Source organism: Vespa velutina, chromosome 4 (assembly GCF_912470025.1).
Source record: "Vespa velutina chromosome 4, iVesVel2.1, whole genome shotgun sequence".
NCBI classification, from domain to species: Eukaryota; Metazoa; Arthropoda; class Insecta; order Hymenoptera; family Vespidae; genus Vespa; species Vespa velutina.
Genome location: NC_062191.1, coordinates 228,699 through 252,411, shown reverse-complemented (window position 1 = coordinate 252,411; position 23,713 = coordinate 228,699). Strand labels below are relative to the sequence as shown.

At 31.3% G+C, this 23,713-nt stretch overlaps 7 protein-coding genes across 16 annotated transcripts in view; 4 read left to right on the top strand and 3 right to left on the bottom strand.

Annotated features, from left to right (window-relative positions):
- LOC124948689 (cyclin-dependent kinase 2-interacting protein-like) overlaps positions 1-3,784 on the top strand; it is a 5,523-nt gene extending 1,739 nt beyond the window's left edge. For 2 of the 4 annotated variants that reach the window (XR_007100802.1, XR_007100800.1), the window contains exons 5-6: positions 276-3,260; positions 3,402-3,784. The gene's annotated coding sequence lies outside the window, so the exon portion shown is untranslated. The remainder of the gene's footprint in view (positions 1-275; positions 3,261-3,401) is intronic. The other 2 variants (XR_007100801.1, XM_047492663.1) reach the window with 2 other exon arrangements.
- On the bottom strand, positions 104-6,329 carry LOC124948670. Of its 2 annotated transcripts, XM_047492599.1 has the most exons (4): positions 3,901-6,326; positions 3,638-3,736; positions 3,376-3,538; positions 104-3,234 (listed from the first exon to the last, which is right to left on the bottom strand). In XM_047492599.1, the coding sequence occupies exons 1-4, from the start codon at positions 5,787-5,789 to the stop codon at positions 1,315-1,317; spliced, it is 4,071 nt and encodes a 1,356-aa protein (XP_047348555.1). In that variant the 5' UTR covers positions 5,790-6,326; the 3' UTR covers positions 104-1,314. The 2 variants fall into 2 exon arrangements, with proteins under 2 accessions (XP_047348555.1, XP_047348554.1); XM_047492598.1 differs by having other exon boundaries at positions 3,376-3,736; positions 3,901-6,329.
- Positions 6,016-8,604, top strand: LOC124948693 (ubiquitin-40S ribosomal protein S27a). Its single transcript, XM_047492667.1, has 4 exons — positions 6,016-6,147; positions 7,876-7,996; positions 8,091-8,308; positions 8,402-8,604. The coding sequence occupies exons 2-4, from the start codon at positions 7,894-7,896 to the stop codon at positions 8,549-8,551; spliced, it is 471 nt and encodes a 156-aa protein (XP_047348623.1). The 5' UTR covers positions 6,016-6,147; positions 7,876-7,893; the 3' UTR covers positions 8,552-8,604.
- LOC124948686 (ribosome biogenesis protein NSA2 homolog) lies at positions 6,018-7,962 on the top strand. Of its 2 annotated transcripts, none has more exons than XM_047492657.1 (2): positions 6,018-6,147; positions 6,774-7,962. In XM_047492657.1, exon 2 carries the CDS (start codon positions 6,793-6,795, stop codon positions 7,570-7,572), a length of 780 nt encoding a protein of 259 aa, XP_047348613.1. In that variant the 5' UTR covers positions 6,018-6,147; positions 6,774-6,792; the 3' UTR covers positions 7,573-7,962. The 2 variants fall into 2 exon arrangements, with proteins under 2 accessions (XP_047348613.1, XP_047348614.1); XM_047492658.1 differs by lacking the exon at positions 6,018-6,147 and adding an exon at positions 6,198-6,616.
- LOC124948675 (protein Aster-B-like) lies at positions 8,549-15,536 on the bottom strand. 4 transcript variants are annotated; one of them, XM_047492624.1, is made up of 14 exons: positions 15,507-15,536; positions 14,148-14,430; positions 13,859-14,054; positions 12,609-12,889; positions 11,966-12,118; positions 11,717-11,888; positions 11,467-11,625; positions 11,154-11,275; positions 10,847-11,039; positions 10,518-10,751; positions 10,246-10,399; positions 9,860-9,980; positions 9,574-9,749; positions 8,549-9,461 (listed from the first exon to the last, which is right to left on the bottom strand). In XM_047492624.1, coding segments are annotated over exons 1-13 (2,202 nt in total). In that variant the 5' UTR covers positions 15,509-15,536; the 3' UTR covers positions 8,549-9,461; positions 9,574-9,617. The 4 variants fall into 4 exon arrangements, with proteins under 4 accessions (XP_047348580.1, XP_047348579.1, XP_047348581.1 ...); XM_047492623.1 differs by lacking the exon at positions 15,507-15,536 and adding an exon at positions 14,613-15,441; XM_047492625.1 differs by lacking the exon at positions 15,507-15,536 and adding an exon at positions 15,037-15,441.
- Positions 15,249-21,010, top strand: LOC124948677 (YTH domain-containing family protein 3-like). Of its 2 annotated transcripts, XM_047492632.1 has the most exons (5): positions 15,249-15,435; positions 16,109-16,196; positions 16,297-16,324; positions 17,416-19,238; positions 19,318-21,010. In XM_047492632.1, the coding sequence occupies exons 2-5, from the start codon at positions 16,161-16,163 to the stop codon at positions 19,363-19,365; spliced, it is 1,935 nt and encodes a 644-aa protein (XP_047348588.1). In that variant the 5' UTR covers positions 15,249-15,435; positions 16,109-16,160; the 3' UTR covers positions 19,366-21,010. The 2 variants fall into 2 exon arrangements, with proteins under 2 accessions (XP_047348588.1, XP_047348587.1); XM_047492631.1 differs by lacking the exon at positions 15,249-15,435 and having other exon boundaries at positions 15,806-16,196.
- On the bottom strand, positions 20,627-23,713 carry LOC124948696 (EF-hand domain-containing protein 1-like). The gene is given in 5 exon segments (XM_047492672.1): positions 20,627-22,141; positions 22,213-22,661; positions 22,789-23,111; positions 23,245-23,416; positions 23,419-23,713. Coding segments are annotated over 5 exon segments (1,839 nt in total). The 5' UTR covers positions 23,525-23,713; the 3' UTR covers positions 20,627-21,352.

Below are 23,713 nucleotides of genomic sequence, written 5' to 3'. Positions count from 1 at the left end.
TGTATATATATATATATATATATATATATATATATATATATATATACACATATATACAATATAATATATATATATATATATATATATATATATATATATATATATATATAAATATATATATAAGAGGAAGAAGTATGAATCTTACGCATAAATATTTAAGCATTTTTCTATATCATAGCATTAATTAGAATCACACATAATTACATGTACATCTCATGACTTATTGTAAATATTTTGCTTCATATCTAAAAAAAATTTTAAATACATATTTACAGATAAATACATAGAGAATTATTTTACGCAGTAATAGGAAAAGAGGATAAAATCTCCTTTGCTTGAAAATGTCCACATTGTCTTCTATAATTTTTTAATGTAATTTATTAAAAATTGCTTATCATATTATCATTATTATATTTAGATATTTATATATTTTTAATTGAAAAATAAAACTATTATTTGTGATGAAAGAATTATTGGTGAAATATATAACTTCCTCATTAGATATATACAATTTAGTTAAATGCATTAGAAAATTACATGTATTTAACAATAGGTATGATCATTTTATAACTGCAAAAATTTATGATAAAGAATAATATGAAAAGATAATATTAAGATTAATGCAAAAAGATCAAACAACACAAAAATATTAAAATAATTAATATTATATTAAAATAAAAATTAAATTTTAACACAAGTCCAATTATATATGAAAATCTTATTGCTTGGACGAAAATGAAATGTTCATCTTAATCAATTTATTCTCCCGTTCTTTTTTCTTTTCGTTGAAGAAATTTTTCTTCATTAATATTGCTAAAATAGTAGTTGAACTATTATTGACAAAATTCAAAGCTATTAGACAGTCATAAATTTTAAAACTTTTGTCTAATAGCAACATTTTGTATACATTTTACAATCCAAAAGATAACTTTTGGATGTGTATTTTTTTAATGTACAAGAAAATATTTTTTTCTTTTTTTTCTTTTTTCCTTTTTTCTTCTTTTTTTTTTTTATATAACTATGTATATCTAAGTATTATATTTATATATACATTAAACTGAATGATATTGTACATTTTTACAATTGCCTATAGCAAAAGAAACATACGAATGATCTAAAAAAATGTTATGTTCTATTTTGAACTAATGCAAATTCATACATAAAGTTTATAGAAAAGAAACGTGTAGCAATCATCAAAAATACATTCGTTTCATATACAAATTCAAATAATTGTACTGTATCTCTAATATTACTATACACTGTACAAATAACTTTATTTAGTATAATACCATCATTCACGCGATGGTCTAAAAATCAACTTCTAGCATTTCTATTAAATTCTTCGCTCAGTGCTTCAAAATCAAGATCTGTATCTAAATTTGTATTATTTGGTATGATATTACCTTCTAAAATATTATCAGGCATAATATTTTTTAATCGTTCCGATACTAACTCATCGACCAAGTTTGTTTGATCTACCAAGTGTAATTGTTCAACTAACTTTTCGTCAATTAAAAGATTTTTGTCTATCACACTACTACTATTTAAAATATCTAAATGCGTAATATGATCGTATTGAGCTACTTTTGACATATCCAAATTTTCTGTACTATCAAATATATTAGTATCACAATTATTAGAAATAATTGGTACTGTATCTTGTAACACGGATATACTGTCTGAAGCTTTACAAATTGAAGCTGCAGGTAATATTTTACATGGACTTGTATCTAATGTAGAACTTTGGACTTTACCACAATTTAAATTTGAGGTACTCATAGGTACTATTTTAGAAACCAATTTTTGAAAACCTTTAGCGAAGCTCTGAGAGCCATCTTCTATATTATTCAAGTCACTTTGAATTTTATCCAAACTTTGAATACTTTGCTTTTCGTATGACCCCAAAGTGCCATTTTCAAGCTTCACCAAATCTTGCTCCACAGGTCCTAATTTTATAAAGGCTTTATCTATATGTTCCAATTTCGATTGATCGTAATTACTTTCTACTTTGGCAAAAATTTCACAATTACTGGATGGTCCTAAATTATCGGTTAATTTAGTAAAATTATCTTTATGAGATTCTGAAGTTTGGAATTTTGGAACTTTGGTTGTATTAATATCGATTTTTTGAAATCCTGGATTCTCCGAAATTTGATTTTGAATTTCAGGACTTGAAATTAAAAGTTTAGAAACATTATTAGCCTTATTGCTATCAACATTATTGATAGAAGTAGGATTTCTTCTCATTAATGTTAAGGCCGACAATACTTCTGGACACGTCGGGTTTGATGCCGAATCAGTTCTCCTTTCACTAAGAAAATCTGATATACTAAGATCTGAACTCTCTGAAAATCCACTAGACATCCTTTCTTCATTGTTTTCTTTAGATTCTTCAGAATTTCCTGTTTTTCGTAACTTTACTGGTGGTTCCTCGTTTATGTAAATGTTCGAAGTTTCTTCGTCGTAACTCTTTAATGCGTCATTATTGATTTTATATAATCCAGGATTAACACCCAAGGCATCACAAAGCAATTCTTCGTTAATATCTATTAAATCTTTGTCCGATCCTTTATCAGTATTTGCTAAAGATAACATTTCGCCAACTTTCTCTCTTATTTTATCCATCAATTGTTTTACCTCTTGTAAAAAATTTCTAACATTGTTTTCAGATTTTAAAACTAGTAACTCATATAGAGATTGTGCATTAAGTACCGGCTTTGCGGCTATTTTTATTATTTCAGTATCTTCACATACCGAAATTGCTTCTCTTAGCTTAACTTTACGCCGTTCTGATTTAGCTTCAGGTGTAACATAAGCCCATGGCCCTCTTTTTTTCCCCTTACGTTTTAAGGGATCTTGATTAACATTTTGTTTAAGTTCAGGATCAGGTGTAGGTGGTGGTAGTTGTTCGGGACTACCATGATCAGGATGCATTTCAAAATGCCTTGCCATGCGTGTTCTTCCCAGATATATTTTGTTACATGTAGGACATCTGAAATGATCTGATATTTTTCTCTTTGGTACTTCCAATCCTGTTAAAAGTTCCTTAGGTGACTCTTCATCTTCAATTTTGTCATTGTTTGTATTATAGTCACTGTAGCCGCCATCCGAATCATCCAAATCTGGTTGTAAAAAATCTGAATGGTGTAAATGTTTGTAATCTCGTACCATATGTCTCGGTGGTCTTGAAAGTCTACCAGAACGTGTTCTGGCTATAACTTTTTTTCTGTCATCCTGTAATGAGTTCGAACAAAGAAAAGGTATAATCATTTTTATAACTTATACATATTTTATTCTTTCAAAAAAAAAAAAAAAAAAAAAAAAAAAAAAAAAAAAAAAAAAAAAAAAAAAAAAAAAAACAAAAAAAAAAGATACCTTCAATTCTACTTGTTCTTCCTCAGGAACCGCTGCTGTTTTCGATGGGATCAGAGAGGGCCTAATAGTATTCTTTTTTGGTCGTCCTCGTTTACCACCACGATTTTTTATTAAGGTTCCAGGATTTTTCAATCTTAAATCTAATTCTTCTGGAAACACTACCCTGTATAAAAATGCACAAGTTTTAATTAATTTGTAAAAATATTTAAATAGTTTTTTTTCTCGCTGCTCACTACTACTTATCCTTATTGATATAACCGACCTATAGACGATTCTCTCATTAGATATACTTGTTTCTTGGCTGCGCTGTTGCAATACGTGAGCGATTTGTTTCAACTGAGTTGGTGAAAGCCGTTGTATGCTAAAATAAGATGTAAAAATAGAGAAATATAGATATTTTCTAAACGAACTTCGAAAATACATATGTGCGTGCACGCGTACACATGTAATTAGAATAATTATATGACTAACATGTACATATCTTATACCTTTAATCCTTTAAGTAGATTAATTTTTGGACAATACCTGTGAAAATGATGACCTTGTTGTACTATTTGTATAGGATTTTCACTGGATCCCAATGGTTTAGATGTATCTGCTGTTTCTGAGACAATTGTTGTAGATCTTGTAGTAGGTATCCCTTTAGATTTTTTATTTATCTTAAGACATGCTCCATTTATGGATGAATTAATCTTTTGTTTAAAAATACCATTTTGGACAGATTTTGTTTTGTCCGATGAACCATTCTGTTGCAGAACTGGTGTCGTTTGTGACAAATTTGGTATGTTGGTAGTCAAATTACTAGTATTTAATGTAACAGTTTGATTTTGTTTAGTATAATTATGAAAAGCCACTTTAGTCTGTGGTTTCAAGATAGATATAGGTGTTGATGAGGTTTGTGTTGGTTTTAATATAGAAGTTGAATTAGTCATCGTTGTTTTGGAATCTTGCGTTTTAACGATCGATGCAGTTCTAAAAATAACTGGAGAATTTGTCTGCGTTATAATTTTTGTCATTGGCGTTACTAAACTCTTTTTTCCCATCACTGATGATGATGATGCCTTAATTATTTGTGTAGGAACTTGAACTGGCTTAAGTTCTGTAGACATCGCTGGGCTTATATTTGCATTATTAATAAGTTGAGCAGTTTTTGGTACTGTTTTAGTTATAGTAGTAGCACTCTTTAACATAGGCGTTAGAAGCTGAGATATATTACTTTTTTGTAACGATGATTGTGTAGTTTTTATCGCAGGTGATATTCTTATTTGTGAAGTAGCTATATTTTGTGGTAATACGGGTGTGCTATTTACCACAGTATTGCCGATCTGAGGAGTGTTTGTATGATTTCCAATTTCGCAGCTTCCTGTTATAATGTGAGATGTATTTAATAACTGTGCCGATACATTATTTGTGTTCAAAAGTTGAGCCGTAATAGGGGTTGCTTTTATTATTTGCGGTGATAATGTATTGATCACTGCCGCTTTTGAAAGTAAAACAGAATTAGAACTTGAATTCATGTTGATCGATTGCATTCCATTGATGGAATTTAAATTAGTATTTGTAAGTTTGTTAATGTTTTGTATTAATTTAACATTTTTGGCTGGCTTTAATATCGTTTGCGCAGGTTTTATAATGAATTGCGAAGACGGCAAAAGTATCGGTAACTTTTGCAGGATTTGTGCTTGAGAATTGGATACGTTATTCATCGGTTGATTTTGTGCTAAGTTATCTTCTACCATATAGTGCGAATTATCTTCAGATTTAATCTGCCTAATATCTGTCATTATTGTATGTACCTTTGGTTGTTCTAAAACTATTCTCTGTGCATTGGAATTAATCTGAATAGAATTGTTTTTTACTTCCAATGTTTGCGCCTGGGTATTAATGGTTTGATTTTGTAAGCAAATGTTTCCTAAAGTCAAACTATTTGCAACAGTCTCATTTTGCAATTTTTCATTAGGAGAATCCTCCTGTATTTGCCATTCTGAATAGTCCATACACTCGGACTTAACTATATCACTAATGCCATCATCATTTTGAACTTGGGCCGTTTCGAAATTGAAATCTTCATCCGTAAAAGTATCCCGTGGAGATACCGAGCTTACATCTTCTGTTTTACAATTATCATTTGCCGTAATTTTTGTTGTATTCGGGATAACGCTACCTCGATTTTGTTGATATATAACCTCTTCGTTGGAGTTTATCTCGAAAGTTAAACCTAATGCAGCTGCCTGTTCCGAAGTTAGATGAATTGTTTGAGAATCATTTTCATCGTTTTGCAAAAACGCAACGAAATCACTTTCATTATCATCATCGTCAACAACTTGTTGGAATGCTTGTTGTAAAAGATCGGATGTACTAGTCGAAGAGGCAGCATCGTTTGTAAACACGTTTGAATTAGAAATCTGTGCCATTTCTTACTTCATCAGAATTTCTTCGTTCGCGTAAGATAAATTACACTTAATAAATTAATAGCATCGTATTTCGAGGAATATTACAAAATTTTTCAGACAAAAATTTATACAAAACTCACATTTAATTCTCGTCAGCAAGGAATGAAAATGTTATGCCGAGTATATGGTGTAACTACATAATACACCTGATGGGAGGAGGAAGAACTAACGGAAGTAATTGTTACAGATGGCGCCGACAGATGGTGCGATTAATGCACAGCCAATATTTTCAACACTGGTTTCACCTTCTTATATAATTGCTATGTTTCTTTAATCTAGAATTCTGCTTCCTTTCCAAGATCGGATAGCATAGCCGAAGGTATGTTCTAATTCCTTTTTCTTTTATTTATGTTATTTTGCGGTTAAAATTAATATATTCGATCGATTGGTATCTCGATCGTTTCTTCTCTTGTCACCGTAAACAATTATTTTAAACACAGGTATTTCGATTAATGTCAAAGTACCGTTTTACTTGTAACTTCTCCATTGGCACATGGCGTGCGCGCGCGTATATGATGTTGGCACGATGTGGCACAAAATTAAGTTTTCCGTCAAATTGCAATACCGATGCTTACGTTAATTAATACGCGTCGCATATTTTCCCATCAAGGAAATACCGGATATATAACATATATAACAGTAATAAATAAACATCTTAAGTCTAAGTGTATTCATTCTATTGACTTAATTAATTTTTTTGAATCCTAAATTTGAGTGATAAATGATTATAAAATATTTTAGTTTACAGTGAGATTGTTCGTCAAGTTGAGTGTAAATTAGTTTGTAAGGTAAGTCGATAATACATTTGTCTTTATAATATATTGTTTACGATACATAAACTGTATGAACTCACAATGTTAACGCAACAGTTCCGTTACTTAGAATGTAATTTTTTATTTATTTATTTATTTATTTATTTATTTATTTTTGCTTTCTCTCTTTTAGAAATTTAAAACGATCGAAAATGCCACAGAACGAATATATCGACAAACACCGAAAGTTATATGGACGACGTTTGGATTATGAAGAGAGAAAAAGAAAACGAGAAGCACGGGAGCCTCATAAACGGGCAGAACGTGCGCGTACATTGCGTGGTATTAAGGCTAAGATCTTCAATAAAGAGCGTCGCAATGAAAAAATTCAAATGAAGAAAAAGATCAAGGCTCATGAAGAGAAAAGAGTAAAGCAAACATCAGAGAGTCCTTCAGACGGAGCCGTACCGGTATATCTTCTTGACAGGGATGTCACTAAAAGAGCTAAAGTATTGTCTAATATGATTAAGCAAAAACGAAAGGAAAAGGTTGGAAAGTGGGATGTACCGATACCCAAAGTTAAAGCTCAATCAGAATCTGAAGTTTTCAAGGTGATGAGAAGTGGAAAGTCCAAACGAAAATCTTGGAAAAGAATGGTTACTAAAGTTACATTTGTTGGTGAAAACTTTACAAGGAAGCCACCCAAGTTTGAAAGATTTATTAGACCGATGGCGTTACGCTTTAAAAAAGCACACGTTACGCATCCAGAATTAAAGGCAACTTTTTATCTACCAATCATAGACGTTAAAAAAAACCCAAGCTCTCCTATGTATACAAATTTAGGTGTAATAACTAAAGGTACTATTATTGAAGTAAATATCTCGGAATTAGGTCTTGTAACCCAATCTGGTAAAGTTGTATGGGGCAAATACGCACAAGTCACAAATAATCCAGAAAACGATGGTTGTATCAATGCCATATTACTCGTTTAATCCAATTTATAATCCAATGTGTAATTTGCTGTTGTTACTTAAATTAATTTATCTTCCTCCATTGTATCTTTTCCTTATGTAAAAGAATGATTGTAATAAAGATATCTTGTAAAATATCTGTCTGTCTATATGACTCTCTTCTACACGATATTCCTTTCACTAATATACGTAAGACTTGGAATTATTTTATGAAATATATTCAAACAATAACTTTTGTATGTTTATTTTCTGATCATTTACTGATCTCTTTTTTTCCTTATGTGGTACATGATAAAAAATTAATTTCAATTGGTATTGTTGCAGTTATAGGAAGATATCATCATGCAGATCTTTGTAAAAACGCTTACAGGGAAGACCATCACCCTTGAGGTAGAAGGTTCTGATACCATTGAAAATGTCAAGGCTAAAATTCAAGATAAAGAGGGTAAATATATTGATCGATTAATTAAATCTTCAAAAAAAAAAAAAAAAGTATTTTTTGAAAGATACAAGATTATATGTTTTTGTATTTTTCTTAGGAATTCCACCCGACCAACAACGATTGATTTTTGCTGGCAAACAATTAGAGGATGGCAGAACTTTATCAGATTACAATATTCAGAAAGAATCTACTTTGCATTTGGTTTTGCGTTTACGAGGTGGAGCAAAGAAACGTAAGAAGAAGAATTACTCAACGCCTAAAAAAATTAAGCACAAGAAGAAGAAGGTCAAGCTTGCCGTATTAAAATTTTACAAGGTATTAAAGTTTATATTTTTCTTTTTCTTTTTTCTTTTATTAATCCGTATTATAGCAGCATATTTATTTATCATATGTATCAATATTTCTTAGGTCGATGAAAATGGAAAGATCCATCGGCTAAGACGTGAATGTCCTATGGAACAATGTGGCGCTGGTGTTTTCATGGCAGCCATGGAAGACCGTCATTATTGTGGTAAATGTGGATACACTCTTGTATTTAATAAACCAGAAGATAAATAAATGAAAAATATGTATGCAATTTATTTGATTAAAGAGTCTTCTTAAATACTTGACGAATATTAAGTTTTAATTCAACAAAACATAAAATACGTAAACTTTGTATGTAGATGTCTTAAGGCTGTTCATTATTACTCCTGGTTGTATATGCCTGGTTTACGCCATAGGCATAATTCTTAATCGATTTTGATGAACGAGGTCTCATGTTAAAGACGAAAGTTTCATTCTTTTTCGAATTTTTAAAGAAAACAACGTGTCACGAAAAAGATGTTTTTTCAAGAGTAATGTATACATCAAAAATAAGGCTTTTTCAAAAATTCGGAAAAGTCATATTAATCGCTTAAACCTTCATCTTTAAAATGAGACTTGATTCATTAAAAAATCGTTGAAGAATAATTACGTCTGTACTTATCGTCGATATAAACCACCATTATAAAATCAGCAGGGATGCGCTTTCTGTACTATTATACAGAATTTTACGTAATAACATAATAAGAGAATGATTTGATGAATTATTTTTAATTAATCAACTATGCCGCCCTAACCAGTAAATCAAAGTCATATTGAAATAATAATCCATTTGTTATGCATTACGCTAGATATATCTATTTTATCACATTTATAACAGAATTGATTTTTTTTTTTTTTCTTTTTTTCTTGTGTAAAGCAAATTTGTGTAAAGTATTATAGATACATATTAACACTATATGTATTATACATACATATAATAACACTAAGAAAAACATTAATTTCAAATATAAATGGTAAATGTTTAAATATTTATCACTAAATTATTCCACATATTCTGCTGGAGAATTTTTAAATATAATCACAGTGTATCGGTAAGTTCTTTCCCCTTTCTTCAACTATACACAAGATCACTGATGGAATCAACATTAATGAGAAAACGAACCTGAAATTGAAAAATATATCGTGAATATATACGTGTAGATGCGTAACACATAAGTAACATTTTTTAAAATCATATATTCATGGATGGAAAGTTTTGTTATCAATTAATATACCTTGAACTAACAGAGAAGTCTAACATTATTCCGATAAATTGGATTTATAATTCAGATTTACTTTGTTGTTCTGTGCGGGTATTCATATTCTTTAAAGTTGGTTTTAACACTGAAAACATCTTTTCCGTTGCAGTAGGATGAATGCTCATTTGCAATTCCGTTAAAGATTCTTCAGTCTTCGAAACAAAATAACAATATTTTTATCAATAAATCGATAATCTAAGGAATATTATCATGAAAAAAAAAAAAAAAAAAGTATAATATTCAATGAAAGTGTATGACTTACTTGTCTAAGTAATTGTGCAGCAGTGTGTAAAACTCGTTGCCATTTTCGCACCTCTACATTATGCAAACTTTCTTGTTGCTGTAACAAATTTATCCAATCTTCTTCAGTCTTTGGGGTGTTCCTATAGATACGAAAAATATTTCAAATAAAAGACATTCTTCGCAATATTGTCGAAACTGATCTTGAATTTTAAAAGGAAATTATAATCTGACAAAGCATTTATTAATAATCCATCAAAATCATCTATCAAGGTATATGAATGTTATATTAATAAGGTATGCACTGTGTATCAAACTTACTATCAGCTAATACAATACAAGCTTAGATATATATGTATATATATATATATATTTAAGGATTCACAAAGTACCTCAATTTTTACGTACTTAAGAACATGTAAATCCATTATTGTGTAAGCTGCAGCTTCTTCCAGGCCCCATAATTTGTAATACAATAACCCATTGATTATCATCAGACATAATACAGCTACTAGAAGCATTGAACTAACTATCATGCCTGCATCGCTTCTAGTACTGGCACCTATACAATTAATCAATATAAACAAATGGATATTTTCTTTACATTACATTACATTACATTACATTACTTAGATTGCTAATACAAAACACTAGAGAGATATTTGTGTATTTCATAATACCATTATTATTGTGTATATGCGGCAGATCTGTAGGTAAAGATTGATGATTGGGAGACATATTATCTGGCGAGTGATTTTGTAATGCACTTCCTGCGCATGTTGCTCGCCTTCTTCTACGTGTTTTTCTTTTTAATCCTGCACTCCCGATACCTTCTTCACATTCTAGATTCAAAGCTTTTATTATACTACTAAAATAATCATCGAGTCCAGCCCAACAACTTTTTTCTATCATACCTATCACAAGCGGATTTAAAAATTAAACAGAAATATATGTAATATTATAAATATTGATTCTTAAAAAAAAAAAAAAAAAGAAAAAAAAAACTTACTTTTCACGAAAGACCAAACATTCTTCTTATATTTGATTTGTGAAAATATTGTCAGGCTCGTTTCATTGTCCGATACGCTGTTCATACAATAATGAGTTAAAACACTAAAAGAATCTGCATATGGGATACCTGCATTTGTGCATTCTACATCGATGCAATAAAGATGACCTGGCCTGCTGCATGGCAACATAATCTAAATGGAGTATAAAGTATAGATAGATTTATTTGAAGTTCAAGATCGAATTTATACAATTGAAATGTATCGATTGAAAATCTAATTGTTTAGTAATTTTCTTTTACTTTATACCTGCGTTTCCATAACTTGAGAACTCCTTGGGCCAATTGTTTGAGTTAATGATACTGTCATAGAAATCGTCCTCATTTTTTGACCAGTCTGATCATTTTGTGTCCATGCAGATTGTACCAAATCTAAAGCAATGAAACCAGCATATCTGGGCTTTAATTTAGTATATAGCCAATATATATTAGATTAATCGGATAGTAATTAAACTTAAAAGTTTTCGTCTGATCAATCTAATATTATAATAAAATATATTACAAAATACATAACAATATTTTTATTTTTTCAATTGTGGAACATAATTTATTGTTTGTATTACCAGTGGTCTTGCGAGCAGTGTGAAAATCCAAAAAGAATTTTGAATTTGTGAACAATAAAGTGAACAACTGGTCTATGTGTATAGGGAAAATAGTTTTATAGAGTTCACGACCATCGTGCGAAGAAGTACATTTCATACCTCCACGAATGCTCAGTTTTGCTAAAACATTTTTGTTGTTGTTGTTATAGCCAATAAATAAAGAAAACAGAATAAAACATACAGACAATATAAATATAGATATAGCCATTACCGGTATGCTTTTCGGCTTCACTTTCTGTCGTATCGCTTAGATCAGTTGGATCAAGAGTTGGATCTGTTCTAGGTTGAGGTGGAGGTGGAGGTAAAGATACAATTTGCTCTTCTATTTCATTAATTGGTTCTACAATAGGGGAAGTTGAATTTTCCATGCTTGCACCTTCCGCCTACGTTTTTAAAAGACGAAATATAAATATAAATATAATTCATAGAGTTATAAGAAAATTGATATTAAATATATTACTTCAGAAAATGATTCCACGGATAATCGCGTTGAAAATTTCTCTTCGTCTGTAGCTGCTAATGGTGGTACATAATCTTCATCGTCGGACGTTAATCCTAATTCATCCCCATAACTAGTGTGAACTAGTTGCCACATTTCAGCCATACTCATTGGCTAAAGGGAAACATATAATAAAGAATAATAATTCTAATTAATTTTGTTTTGCTTCTGTTCAAATATAAATCCTTGCATATATTGCACTTTATCATTATTTACTTTAATATAAATATAGTTCTTTGATATTTATCGTTTGAAGGATTACCACAAAAAATATTGACTTTATGATTCAATGTTAGATATTATTTCAAAATTAACTTAGATAAGATCAAGATAAAACTAATATATCAATCTTTCCTAGTAATCCTTTCTGCTTCTACTACCAAGATAATATAATATAGTAAGGGATTGGTGTTACTTGGATAAGTATTGGGTTGACAATTAAGTGATTGCGGATTTCAAATAAGAAGGAAACGACAAAATCCGCAATCACTTAGTTGCCAACCCAATACAATAAATATTATTGTAGAACCTACTTTATGAGTAAATACATGTAAACTAAAAGACTTTTTATAGGATTTCTTTTATAATATTAAATTGATCCTACCTGACCAATCAGAGCATTTTGCCAAACACGGAATAACATCAAATATGTCTTATCCCTCGCACCGAACGAAGTCAAGAAAAATTTGTCACTAACAGTGCATATTAAGATGGCATTGGGAATCACAAGCGCAGTTTTTTCTTTGGTAATAGATGTAACGTCTTTCCAACGTAGAGACACCAATGTTTCCCACATGAAAATATTGGCATAAAAGCACACGTAGTTTTGAGAGACATAAAGCCTTCCATGCACTAATATCTCGCGTTGTAGGGCACAGGAATAATCTAAAAATTTCATTTGTGTATGTAAAATCAAGCATAAAATTCATAAGGAAAATAAAGAAATCATGTCAAAGGAATAGAACTAATTTATAGCATAGTTTTATGTGCATCCATTTACTATAAACTTGTATATTAACAATTATTAATTGATTCAATTTAAGAGAAATCAATATATTTAATTGTACAGTTAAAAAACAACTAAAAGTGTTATATTAATTAATTGATTGAACATTGGGGACTTCATGTAACAATATCAACAGAGATAATTTGTTCTTCCTGGAACTTCGTATTATATTTGAAAATTTTTCTTTTTGTGCAATTATGCCACGATACCATGTATATAATGCATATACATGATATCGTGAGTACTAACATTTGTCTAATTTAACAAATATAATATTGCAACATAAATCATCCCCAAGGCATGTTATGGGTATAAGCTATTAACTTTTCTTATAAATTTTTAGGATTAAGATCTTACAAAAGTTCATACTTAAAAATATTAATCAGATGCACGTTTATACAATGTATAATTTTTAAATGAAAAGAAATAAGAAAAAAAAAAAAAAAAAAAAAAAAAAAAAAAAAAAAAAAAAAAAAAAAAAAAAGAAAAAAGAGAGAAAAAAAAAAAAAAAAAAAAAGAAAGAAAGAGAAAACTTTTAATCACATCTATTTCTCTTAAAACATAACGAAATAATGCCATATCTGAACAACAAAAGCAATGTCAGATGAGGTGGCAGGGGATAACTTACTAAGGAGAAAGATGATAGATAGAGATGTATCACAATCTGATTTGTGGATTCAGGATTCTTCTATAAAGGTTCTACAATTGATATAATCTCGCATGAATAACGCTTAAAGCTATAAAAAGTGTAAGAAATATTTTAGAACTTTGCTAACCCTATTGACCTGCTTTTATTGTATCCCTTCTTTATATAAATATATGTTCTTTTGAAAAATTCAATTACTTACCTACGACTAATCTTTCATCATCTGGAACATCTTTAAATATCCGTTTAAAATCTTCGGACCGAGATTTGTACGTTGGATATAACACGTGGTACCATGATTTCTTTTTGTTTCGATCTCCATTCCTGGATTCCTTTTTAGCTTCATGCGTAGAACTCTTACTATAATCGACTGAATCGGACGACTTATTTATCGCTTCCTAAGTAAAAAATAATAATTAAATGATATTTCTAATGGTATTAGAACAAGCAGCAAGAGGAACTCATAACATTGATATGAAACATAATATTACCTGTGACTGATCGTCTGATTTATTAGCACGAATTGATTCTTTACTCGAGTCAGAATTTAATCTAATATATTCTCGTCTGCAATGAGCTTTAGGACTTGGCCGAGGAGATAAATTAGGACTAGATTTAGGGCTACCACCTCCGCTATTTATTGTTTCTTGAGGTATCTCCGTTGATATTCCATTCCCTACATTTGTTGCACAACTCTGATGTCCCAAATTTGATGAGTTTATACTATTGATTACATCATGACTAGACATTAACAGATTTTCAACTGATTTATTCCTATAAGAAACAATTTTTTTTTAAGTCAAGCTTTATCTCAAAAAAAAAAAAAAAACAAAAACAAAAATAGAATCGTTTGTGTTGTCAGTGATATAGCTAAGAATGAGATACAGCAAAAAAGAACTCATATCAAATGGAGTTAGTATAATGCATAGAGAAAACTTGCATATGAGAATACATACATGCTTGATACAGGATATTTTTGTATCAATTCCACTTTATGGTGCTTAATATATACACAATAGCATTGTCGAATAATTCAGTTGTAGAATATGCCACCCATTGAAACTCCAGAGTATTGCAAATTAATTACACAAAACAAAGCGTTCGTGTTAAAGTACAGTAGAAATGATTACAAAAAAAGAAAATATAACATATATTTATTTAAAAAATAAAATAATTATTCGACATTTAGAAAAGAATCACCTGCCACCGTAAAAATAGACATATTTCAAAGCAAGCAAGCTGTCACGGTCAATGCAAATAAGTTGTCATCGAACAACTTTAAATGATATATGACATTGTTACTAAGAGTATTGAAGAGTTTATAAAGATTTCATAATAAATAATAATGATGTCTAGAGTTTCAAAAAGAAAAACAAATACTATTTCCGAAATACTATTGCCACTATAAATCACAGTTCTTTTTTTTCTTATTCGAACGTAGAAGCCAAGTTAAATACAAATTCTCAACCGATTAGTTCCTTCCGACTGAGCGGCCATACTGATGCTCGCCATCTATCAGCGACATGACTAGCAAGACCTGTATTCAGTGCTACCACTTGTACTTATAAAAATAATTTTACTAATATAAGGCAGCTAATATGGCGCTACCTTGTTACAATCTATATATGTATGTATGTTACATGCATGTGAATTAAAAACGATTGTAGATTTTATTAAGCTCAAATATTAACATCACAATAGATAAGATGAAAGAAACAAAGAATTAACGAAAGAACGACTACGGCCTCGCGATCGGAATTATTGTGATTTATCTAACAGGTAAGAGACGACCAATCACATAAACAAGACTACAACAACAATTGATTAATCAGTCCTTTTCCGTAACTTACATTTCAAGGCTACCATCTTGTCTACTTGTATGATATTATAAAGTCCAAAAAAAACTATTCGTTTAATAAAAATGAAAAAAACGGATCATATATATGCATGTGTGTGTATGTGTTTGCACATATATATATATATATATAATGTATATATATATATATGTGTGTGTGTGTGTATATATATATGCATATGTATATGTATTTGTATATATAGACGATAAAACAATCAGTTAGATTTCATCTTTAAAAATTCCCTAAAGAGAAAATCGTCAAAAAGGATAAGCGTCAGTGACATTTATTTTTAGACAGTTACTCATTCGGTCAGTACATACGAGAGGTCAGTGCACGTCACGTAGTTAGCATTCAGAGTTAAAAATTTGGTGAAAATTTATCTGATTTTGTGCATAAAAAAGGAGTCTTTCCTGAGACTCTCTCGCGGCAGAACATTGGGGGGCAGTGCGCGGAGGTCTCAGGTTTAGTGAAAATTCGTAATTTACGTGAAACTCTACTCGAACAGTTGAAGAAGTGATCGCGTATACTAGGAAAGTATTCGCGGTATCCTATGTAATATTCTGGTGTTGCATTTGAAAACTATTCTTTTTTTAAAGCATTGCCGTCGTTTCGACGTCTGTAAAGAGCAGACGGACCGTACGACAGGTTATGTCAGCTGGATTGGCAGGTGCTGTCTCAAATCAGGTCAGTGTGTTGACTTGCTACCACACTGCTACTCTGCACATTCCTTTCACTGAAGCAGCCATTCTAAATTTTCTATATTTTTTCATGCAACGGAATGCAGCGGATGAAAGGGCAAACCAACAATCAAGGTAAGACCTTTTTATTGTTATTGCACTTTTTACGTCGCTCTTTTGACTTTTGCGCGTGTATGTCGAGTTATACTATGTCTACCTTTAACGCATGTATGTGTGTGCGCGCGCACGCGAGCGCGACGCTGTCGTGTACACGTATAAGGACGTATACCGTATCTATGTATACATACATAATATTTGTATTGTACATGCAACGCATTATGATTACATTAAAATCTTACAAATCTGTATATTCATATTGTTTAATTTCTCATTACATAGGACATTAAATTATCTAGAATAGGCATATATTCGGTGGAAAAAAAAAAAAATATATATATATATATATATATATATATATATATAAAAATAAGAAAAAAATGGAAAAGGAAAGGGTTCTAGAATTTGATATAATCTGCATGTTCTCCGCTTCCTTCAATCTAAGTAGTCCAATAAATAACGTGTTAGAGAAAGCTAATAACTAATAAATTGCATGATAAATACGCATATATCTTTGAAAAAGTATATTATTTATACAGATACCTTTCAAGTTTTAATCTTATGTTATAAGTGGATGTTACAATTTGTATTTGTAATTATTTAATATCTGTGTATGTTTATATATTTTAAACTGTGTATTCATTGAGGAGAGTGAAAATAAATCCTTCCTTTTGCTTTATTATTATTTATATTTATCCAATATAATATTAGTTAATAAAATATAAGACAGATCATACAGTATGGCATTTCAAATTGTTTACACATTCTTACGTATCTATTTTTCAATGTAATTTAATAACATTATAATTTTATTCACTCAGAAGGCTACTTTTATTATAAATAATTTTGTTACCTTTGATTCAGAAACAAACAATACCATATCTATGCACTCATCTGCACTTGAGAGATAATATAATTGCTTTGATAAGTATATTGATATTTTCTATACTGTACTAATGTTATTTTTAATACATATGTATTCTCAATATCATAGCTGTCAGTATAAAATATATCGTGGCCTGTATTTAAATTATTAAGAATTATACGATTCAATAGTAATATTTTGGAGACATTGTTATCAAGTTAATTTATAACAATATGTTCTCTAGTAAGCAATGGTCCAAAAGAACATCAGCAACAGCAACAACAATCAGAACATGCTGCTGGAGAAGATACTGGATTTGATTCATGGAGAGGAAGTAACAATACGCAACATCATTCGAGTTATCCAATTAGTACTGGTGATCCTTACAATCAATACTATGCGAGCACATCATTTCCTTACCAAACGTTTGGTGCTGGGGATGGTACCTGGTCAAATGGGACAGATCCAGTTGCATTTCTCTCTGGATATGGAGGCCAAATAAGTCATGATGCATATGGTATGGATGGAATGTTCTCCGCGAGTGCTGGTGGTGGTTTTAGTACATTTGGTCAACCTGCCTTCAATTATTTCCATGGAAATGGTGATTTTAGTGCTTGGAGCACACCTAGAAAAACTCGCTACGAAGATTATTATCAAGCACCAAGGGGAAATGAGAGTTATCCAACACCAAGTAGCGCTGCTATTAAGACTATTGAACAAAGTGTACAAAGCTTATCGATTGGAAGTGGGGAGGTTCCAAGACAAGATCAACAAACAACATCTAATCAGCAGATAAAATCAGAAGCAAAGGAGCCAAGAAAAGTCACTTGGGCAAGTGTTGCAAGTCAACCTGCTAAACCAGTTCCTCCACTTTCATCGTCTCAAGGAATGAAAAAGAAAGCTGGAATGCCACCACCGCCCATTGTACCAGGAAAACACAATATGGATATAGGAACATGGGGCGAAGGAAAATCATCTGCTCCTCCTCCTCCAACCGCACCACCGCCGCCGCAAGTGCAACCACCAGTTCCGCCACCTCCACCACCCGTGCAAAGACAGAGACCACCTCCTCCGCCTTGCTGGAACAGGCAACCAACAACTCCTCCGCCACTTCCCCAATCACAGATCCATATGCCAACCCAATCGCAACACCCGCAACATTCACAGCACCAACAACATCAACAACATCAACAACATCAGCAACACCAGCAACATCAGCAACATCAACATCAGCAGCATCAAACTCAACAGCAGCAGCAGCAACAGCAACAGCAACAGCAGCAACAGCAGCAGCAGCAGCAGCAGCAACAACAACAACAACAGCAGTCACAGCAGTCACAGCAGTCACAGCAACAACAACAGCTTGTGCAAACACAATCTCATCCTGTTTTGGACGAACTCAAAGTGAAAAATGATTATAATCCGGTAGAATTTGATCAGACTGCACCTGGGGCTAGGTTTTTTGTAATTAAATCTTATTCAGAAGATGACATTCATAGATCCATTAAATATGAAATTTGGTGTAGTACGGAACATGGAAACAAAAGACTGGATCAGGCATATAGAGAAGCTAGCCGCGAAGGTGCACCTTTGTATCTTTTTTTTTCTGTTAATGGATCTGGCCACTTCTGTGGAATGGCTCAAATGGTTTCTCCTGTCGATTATCAAAGTAACAGCTCTGTTTGGTCTCAAGACAAATGGAAGGGACAATTTAGAGTTCGTTGGATTTATGTCAAAGATGTCCCTAATGGGGAATTACGACATATTAAATTAGAGAATAATGAGTATAAGCCAGTAACCAATTCGAGGGATGCACAAGAAGTTCCTCATGCGAAAGGTGTAACAGTTCTGCGTATATTGCATACTTATCGTCATTCTACTAGTATTTTTGATGATTTTGGACATTACGAAAGAAGACAAGCAGAAGAAGATCAACGCAAGGCACCTTTGAATTCTATGCAACATCATCATCCTTCTTCCAACCACAGAAATAGAGGACATCCTGGAGATTTGTCACGAGATCATCACCAACACTCTCAACATCATCTTCATCAACATCAACGCAAGGTAAGGATTGATTTTAAACAATGGTCATTCATAAAAGATAGATAACATACTCTTATCTTTCCTTCCCCGTTATTTTTAGGATCGAGATGGTGGCCGTGGTAGGGGCAGAGGAGGTTCTCGTCAGTAGCAATGAATACACCTGAAAGCTATTATTATTGGCAAGATAAATGAATGTAAAGGAAGAACGCTGCGGCTAATTATCATCTTACTCCATACGTTCGCTTTTCAGGATTTGAAATGGGCCTTGTCTTTCCATCATGGAACTCACTCTCCATTTCGAGGCCACTTTCTTTTATTAAATGATTAATAATACATATGATAATTAGCGTCGCGTTAGCGTAATAAATATTATGTAATAATAAATATTACGAAGAAGAAGATAATTCAGTCTCAAAGGATATTGGGTAAACTTGATGACGGTAATAAGTATCTAGTGTGGTGTTGCGTGTTATTCGTCGAAAGGTGTTTCTTAAACGTACAAATTAATAAAAATGAAAGGAAAAAAGCACAGGATATGGAACAGAAGGAAAAAAAACTGTAATACATGGACTAATTCTTGTAAAATGCTTAAACTTTTGTTGAAAATGTAAAAAATCTACGCGAGAACAATATTATATCAAGTGTCATTTAAATTAATCAATGTTCTAAACGTCAGTGGACATATAATCTGGTGCCTGCAACTGAGAGGGCTTTCCTTTCTTTGTTAAAGGGATATGCAGGAGCTTATTCAATGTTCTGTTTATAATCATTATGCTTGACCATTGAATGATAGCTATAGTTATTATCAACTGATTGTTTTGATTCATCTATTACTCTATTAACCATGGACTGCGAAAATGGTTCGAGATATACAAGGAAAAATAAGGGGGCGAGGAAGAGGAGATGGAGGAGGGGAAAGGGGTAACAATATTGTGCAGTTACTTTGTTGTAACTTAAACGATAATATTGATGATTATTATTTTACAATGTGACATGTATTTCACGAAGCAAGATTCTTATTGTTAAATATGTTACTATAATTTCTCTTGTGGTATAGTATAATCTCTACAATGGATAAAAAAATATATCTTGCAAATTAGAATTATTTCTACAATGGAACAGATTTATTTTGCATTTTTCTATTAGGCTTAGATTATTATGTCTAGATCATCTCTATCTAAAACAAGGCTTTTGATGAAAGTGCTGCGTATTTTAGAGAACAGTAATCTATATTATCTATCAATTTTACAATCTGCAAGTGCAAGTAGTAAATCAATATTTTAGGCAACTAATATATATATATATATATATATATATATATATATATGTATGTATGTATGTGTATATATATATATATATATATACATATGTGTGTGTATATAATATATACACACATACGCGCGCACGCGCGCGCACATACACACTCACACACACATATATACAAACTTACAATGTAAAAAAATATATTTAAAAAGGAAAGATTTCTTCCTATCTTTCGTTATAGCTTTACTTGTGGTTATTGGTTAATTAAAAACTGGCTGATTAAATTCTCGGTAATATCTGACGGTTGTCTAAAATAGTATCATTAGATTTCTGCTTCAGTTTATTTACATCTAAACAACTTATATTACATCGTTGTAAGCTATTTCTCTTTACCAAACAATAACATTTGTATAGACTAAAGTGACTTTTATAATTCATAGTTTATGCAAAAGTGATAACACATTTGCAATAATCAATAATTATTATTTACCTTCTGCAATATATAAATACACACAGTATCAGTAATATTACGATCTTGAGTTGGATCCACTTGTTAATGTCAAAGAAATATTCCTTTTTAGTTTTTTTTTCTACTTCATACATTTTCAGAGAAAGTTATTAATATATTCTAAGGATCATGGGATTGTAGTAAGTTAAATAATTTTGATAATAATATTTAAATAGAGTGCATGAATGTTAGTTACATTTGTTGCTTAATTCTAAATATTTGATTCTGTTTTAGCATTGGCAAATACAAATTTCTCTGTATTCTCTGTGATAGATGAAAAAAGGAAAAAAAAAAAAAAATAGAAATATTTAATGAATTTATTATAACTAAATTAAGGCAGTGACGGAAGATCTCATTTTGTGTTTTACAAAATTTCTTTTGTTGTTCCTTCAACATCCTGACAAATTTGAGAATTTGTAAGAACTTCATTCTCCATTTCTTTTTCACCAAAGATGTCCGCGTCGTGTTGTCTCTGTTGTAGTTTCTTTGTTTCTATCATTATATCATTTTGAAGTAGTTGTTGCTGTGCAAAATAATTGCGCATATTATCACGTATCTGCTGACAAAACTTTTCAGGATTTGCCTCCATATAACGATATACAAATAGATCAGCACCATTTATAGTAAAGTAATGATTAAAAATATTAATTTGGGCTCCAATAAAAAAGTCTTGCGGCGTGTAATATAATGGATTATCTCTATCAGTCCCAGGTTTTGTAACGAGCATTGCTTTCAAGAAGCACCCTTCGCGACGACCAGAATTGCGCTTTTCAAGCTCTTGTATTAGCACGGTACCTTCGCTTAAATTGTATTCTAAAATGAAATCACGATCTTGATCTTCAGGATGTACGTTATCCATTTTCATAGAATAACGTAATTTTCGAGGAAAATTAGATAATTGTCGTATAACATCCTTTTTAGGTGGTTTAACTCTAAAGGATAAACAGCTAGCGTATGTGTCCTCGGGGGTTCCAAATTTGATATGCGGAGGTACTTTAAATTCAGACAATAGCTTTATCCGATCATTAGGTGGATCAATAGGAATATTGTTGGGCTGAATTATCCTCAGTACTTCCGAATAATATTTTCTGGTAAAAAGGTCACAATCGTATAAAAGAAATTGTCTCCCAAATATATATACAGTCTCACCTATCTAATATATAAGAAGGATATCGATTCAATTTAAATCATTATGCTTTAAAGAATGTAAAATTACTTCCTTACCTTGAAATCCTTTGGCGTATAATACTCTATTATCTCGGGATCACCGTATTCCATATATATCCCTGGATAGGACGATGGAAGGTATTTCCAATTTTTTGGTACTTTTACTTTCTTTAAAAGCATTGTTACAGGATCCTTTCCATCGTTTGGTTTATGAACCTCGCGTATAGCTATGGTATCGTCCATCAAGAAATACATTATTTGATAAAAATCGTCATTCCATTTGGCGTTGAATGATAAAATCATTCTATCATATTCTAAAAAACGTCGCCTTGTATCATCGGGCATTCGAGTAACGCATGCCGTAGCTTTAATTTTCATTTTACGATCTTCTATGTACGGATCTATGGGCGTGTCTTCTTTATCTCCCACATCTATACCCTGACTACTCAAAAATTCTCTCGTAAATAGATCACAATCAATAATATGATAAACTATCCCGTGGATGCCTGTAAGTAATGTAAAAGTGTAATTATAAAGGTATAAAGAAGTGTATATCAGTTAAAAAATGATAAACTATAATACTGTCGATCGAATATTAATTTAGGAAAATTCATTAAAATGGCTTAGACTTACATATATCTTTACCAACATTAAGATCTTTCCAGTGGAAATAATCGCCATTGATGGTTTTCGCAACTCTATTACGCTTCACAAGTTTACCTTGCAAAAAGCCAGCATTTTCTATAGAAGGCTCCGTTACGCATAAAGTATCGTCCTCTAAGAAATATATAATGTATACATGACGTATACGAAAATGTTCGTTCGGAGAATGAAAAACTCCTTGACGAAAAAAAGCCTTAAAACGAAGACACTTTTGCGCGAACAATGCGTAATGTGGTACAAACTGTTGATATCCGTAATCACGTACGCGACCATACGTTAACGATGGATCGTATCTAAGTTCAATATATCAATCATCATAATTGAATTAATTTTAAGAAGTTAATGAAACTTACGGCAGACTTTGTATTTTTTCCTAAGAATTGGTAAAGCTTGAAATTTCTTGATGATGATCTTCTAATAACTTACTGTATGGGATCTTTCTCCTCCATATAGGCAAGAGATGCAACATCGATAGGCCTTCCTCCAATACCGAATTTACTATCGCTTAACACTCGAAAACCATTTGAAAAGTCAAATCTGTGCTTGAGCCTGTAATCTTGTATCTTTAGGAATATTAAACACATCATTATATTGTTGTATTAGAATATAACGATTGCGCCTCGTCACATTTAACAAAAGAAAATTTGGAGAAACTTACACTTGGATCACGAAAACTATAGCCGGGCATGAGAGGTAAGCCTTCCATATTAAAAATTAAAAATATATACGAAGATAAAAAGACGTCCGAAGATTACTGTTACTATTTTATATAATAGAACTTCTTTAATACTGGAGAAATTCACTTTTCTAAAGAGATGCCTATATACATATACATATATATATTATATATATATATATATATATATATATATATATATATATATATATATATGTT

Coding starts and splice junctions, on each gene's coding strand:
- LOC124948670 (XM_047492598.1), bottom strand. CDS start 5,789: ATGGCACAGATTTCTAATTCAAACGTGTTTACAAACGATGCTGCCTCT. Junction 3,737..3,900: donor CAAGGTCATCATTTTCACAG/GTATTGTCCAAA, acceptor ATCTTATTTTAG/CATACAACGGCTTTCACCAA. Junction 3,235..3,375: donor AAGAACAAGTAGAATTGAAG/GTATCTTTTTTT, acceptor AACTCATTACAG/GATGACAGAAAAAAAGTTAT.
- LOC124948686 (XM_047492657.1), top strand. CDS start 6,793: ATGCCACAGAACGAATATATCGACAAACACCGAAAGTTATATGGACGA.
- LOC124948693 (XM_047492667.1), top strand. CDS start 7,894: ATGCAGATCTTTGTAAAAACGCTTACAGGGAAGACCATCACCCTTGAG. Junction 7,997..8,090: donor TAAAATTCAAGATAAAGAGG/GTAAATATATTG, acceptor TATTTTTCTTAG/GAATTCCACCCGACCAACAA. Junction 8,309..8,401: donor CCGTATTAAAATTTTACAAG/GTATTAAAGTTT, acceptor AATATTTCTTAG/GTCGATGAAAATGGAAAGAT.
- LOC124948675 (XM_047492624.1), bottom strand. Junction 12,119..12,608: donor AAAATGCTCTGATTGGTCAG/GTAGGATCAATT, acceptor GTTTCCCTTTAG/CCAATGAGTATGGCTGAAAT. Junction 9,981..10,245: donor ATGGATTTACATGTTCTTAA/GTACGTAAAAAT, acceptor TCGTATCTATAG/GAACACCCCAAAGACTGAAG.
- LOC124948677 (XM_047492632.1), top strand. CDS start 16,161: ATGTCAGCTGGATTGGCAGGTGCTGTCTCAAATCAG. Junction 16,197..16,296: donor CAGGTGCTGTCTCAAATCAG/GTCAGTGTGTTG, acceptor AACGGAATGCAG/CGGATGAAAGGGCAAACCAA. Junction 16,325..17,415: donor AGGGCAAACCAACAATCAAG/GTAAGACCTTTT, acceptor TATGTTCTCTAG/TAAGCAATGGTCCAAAAGAA.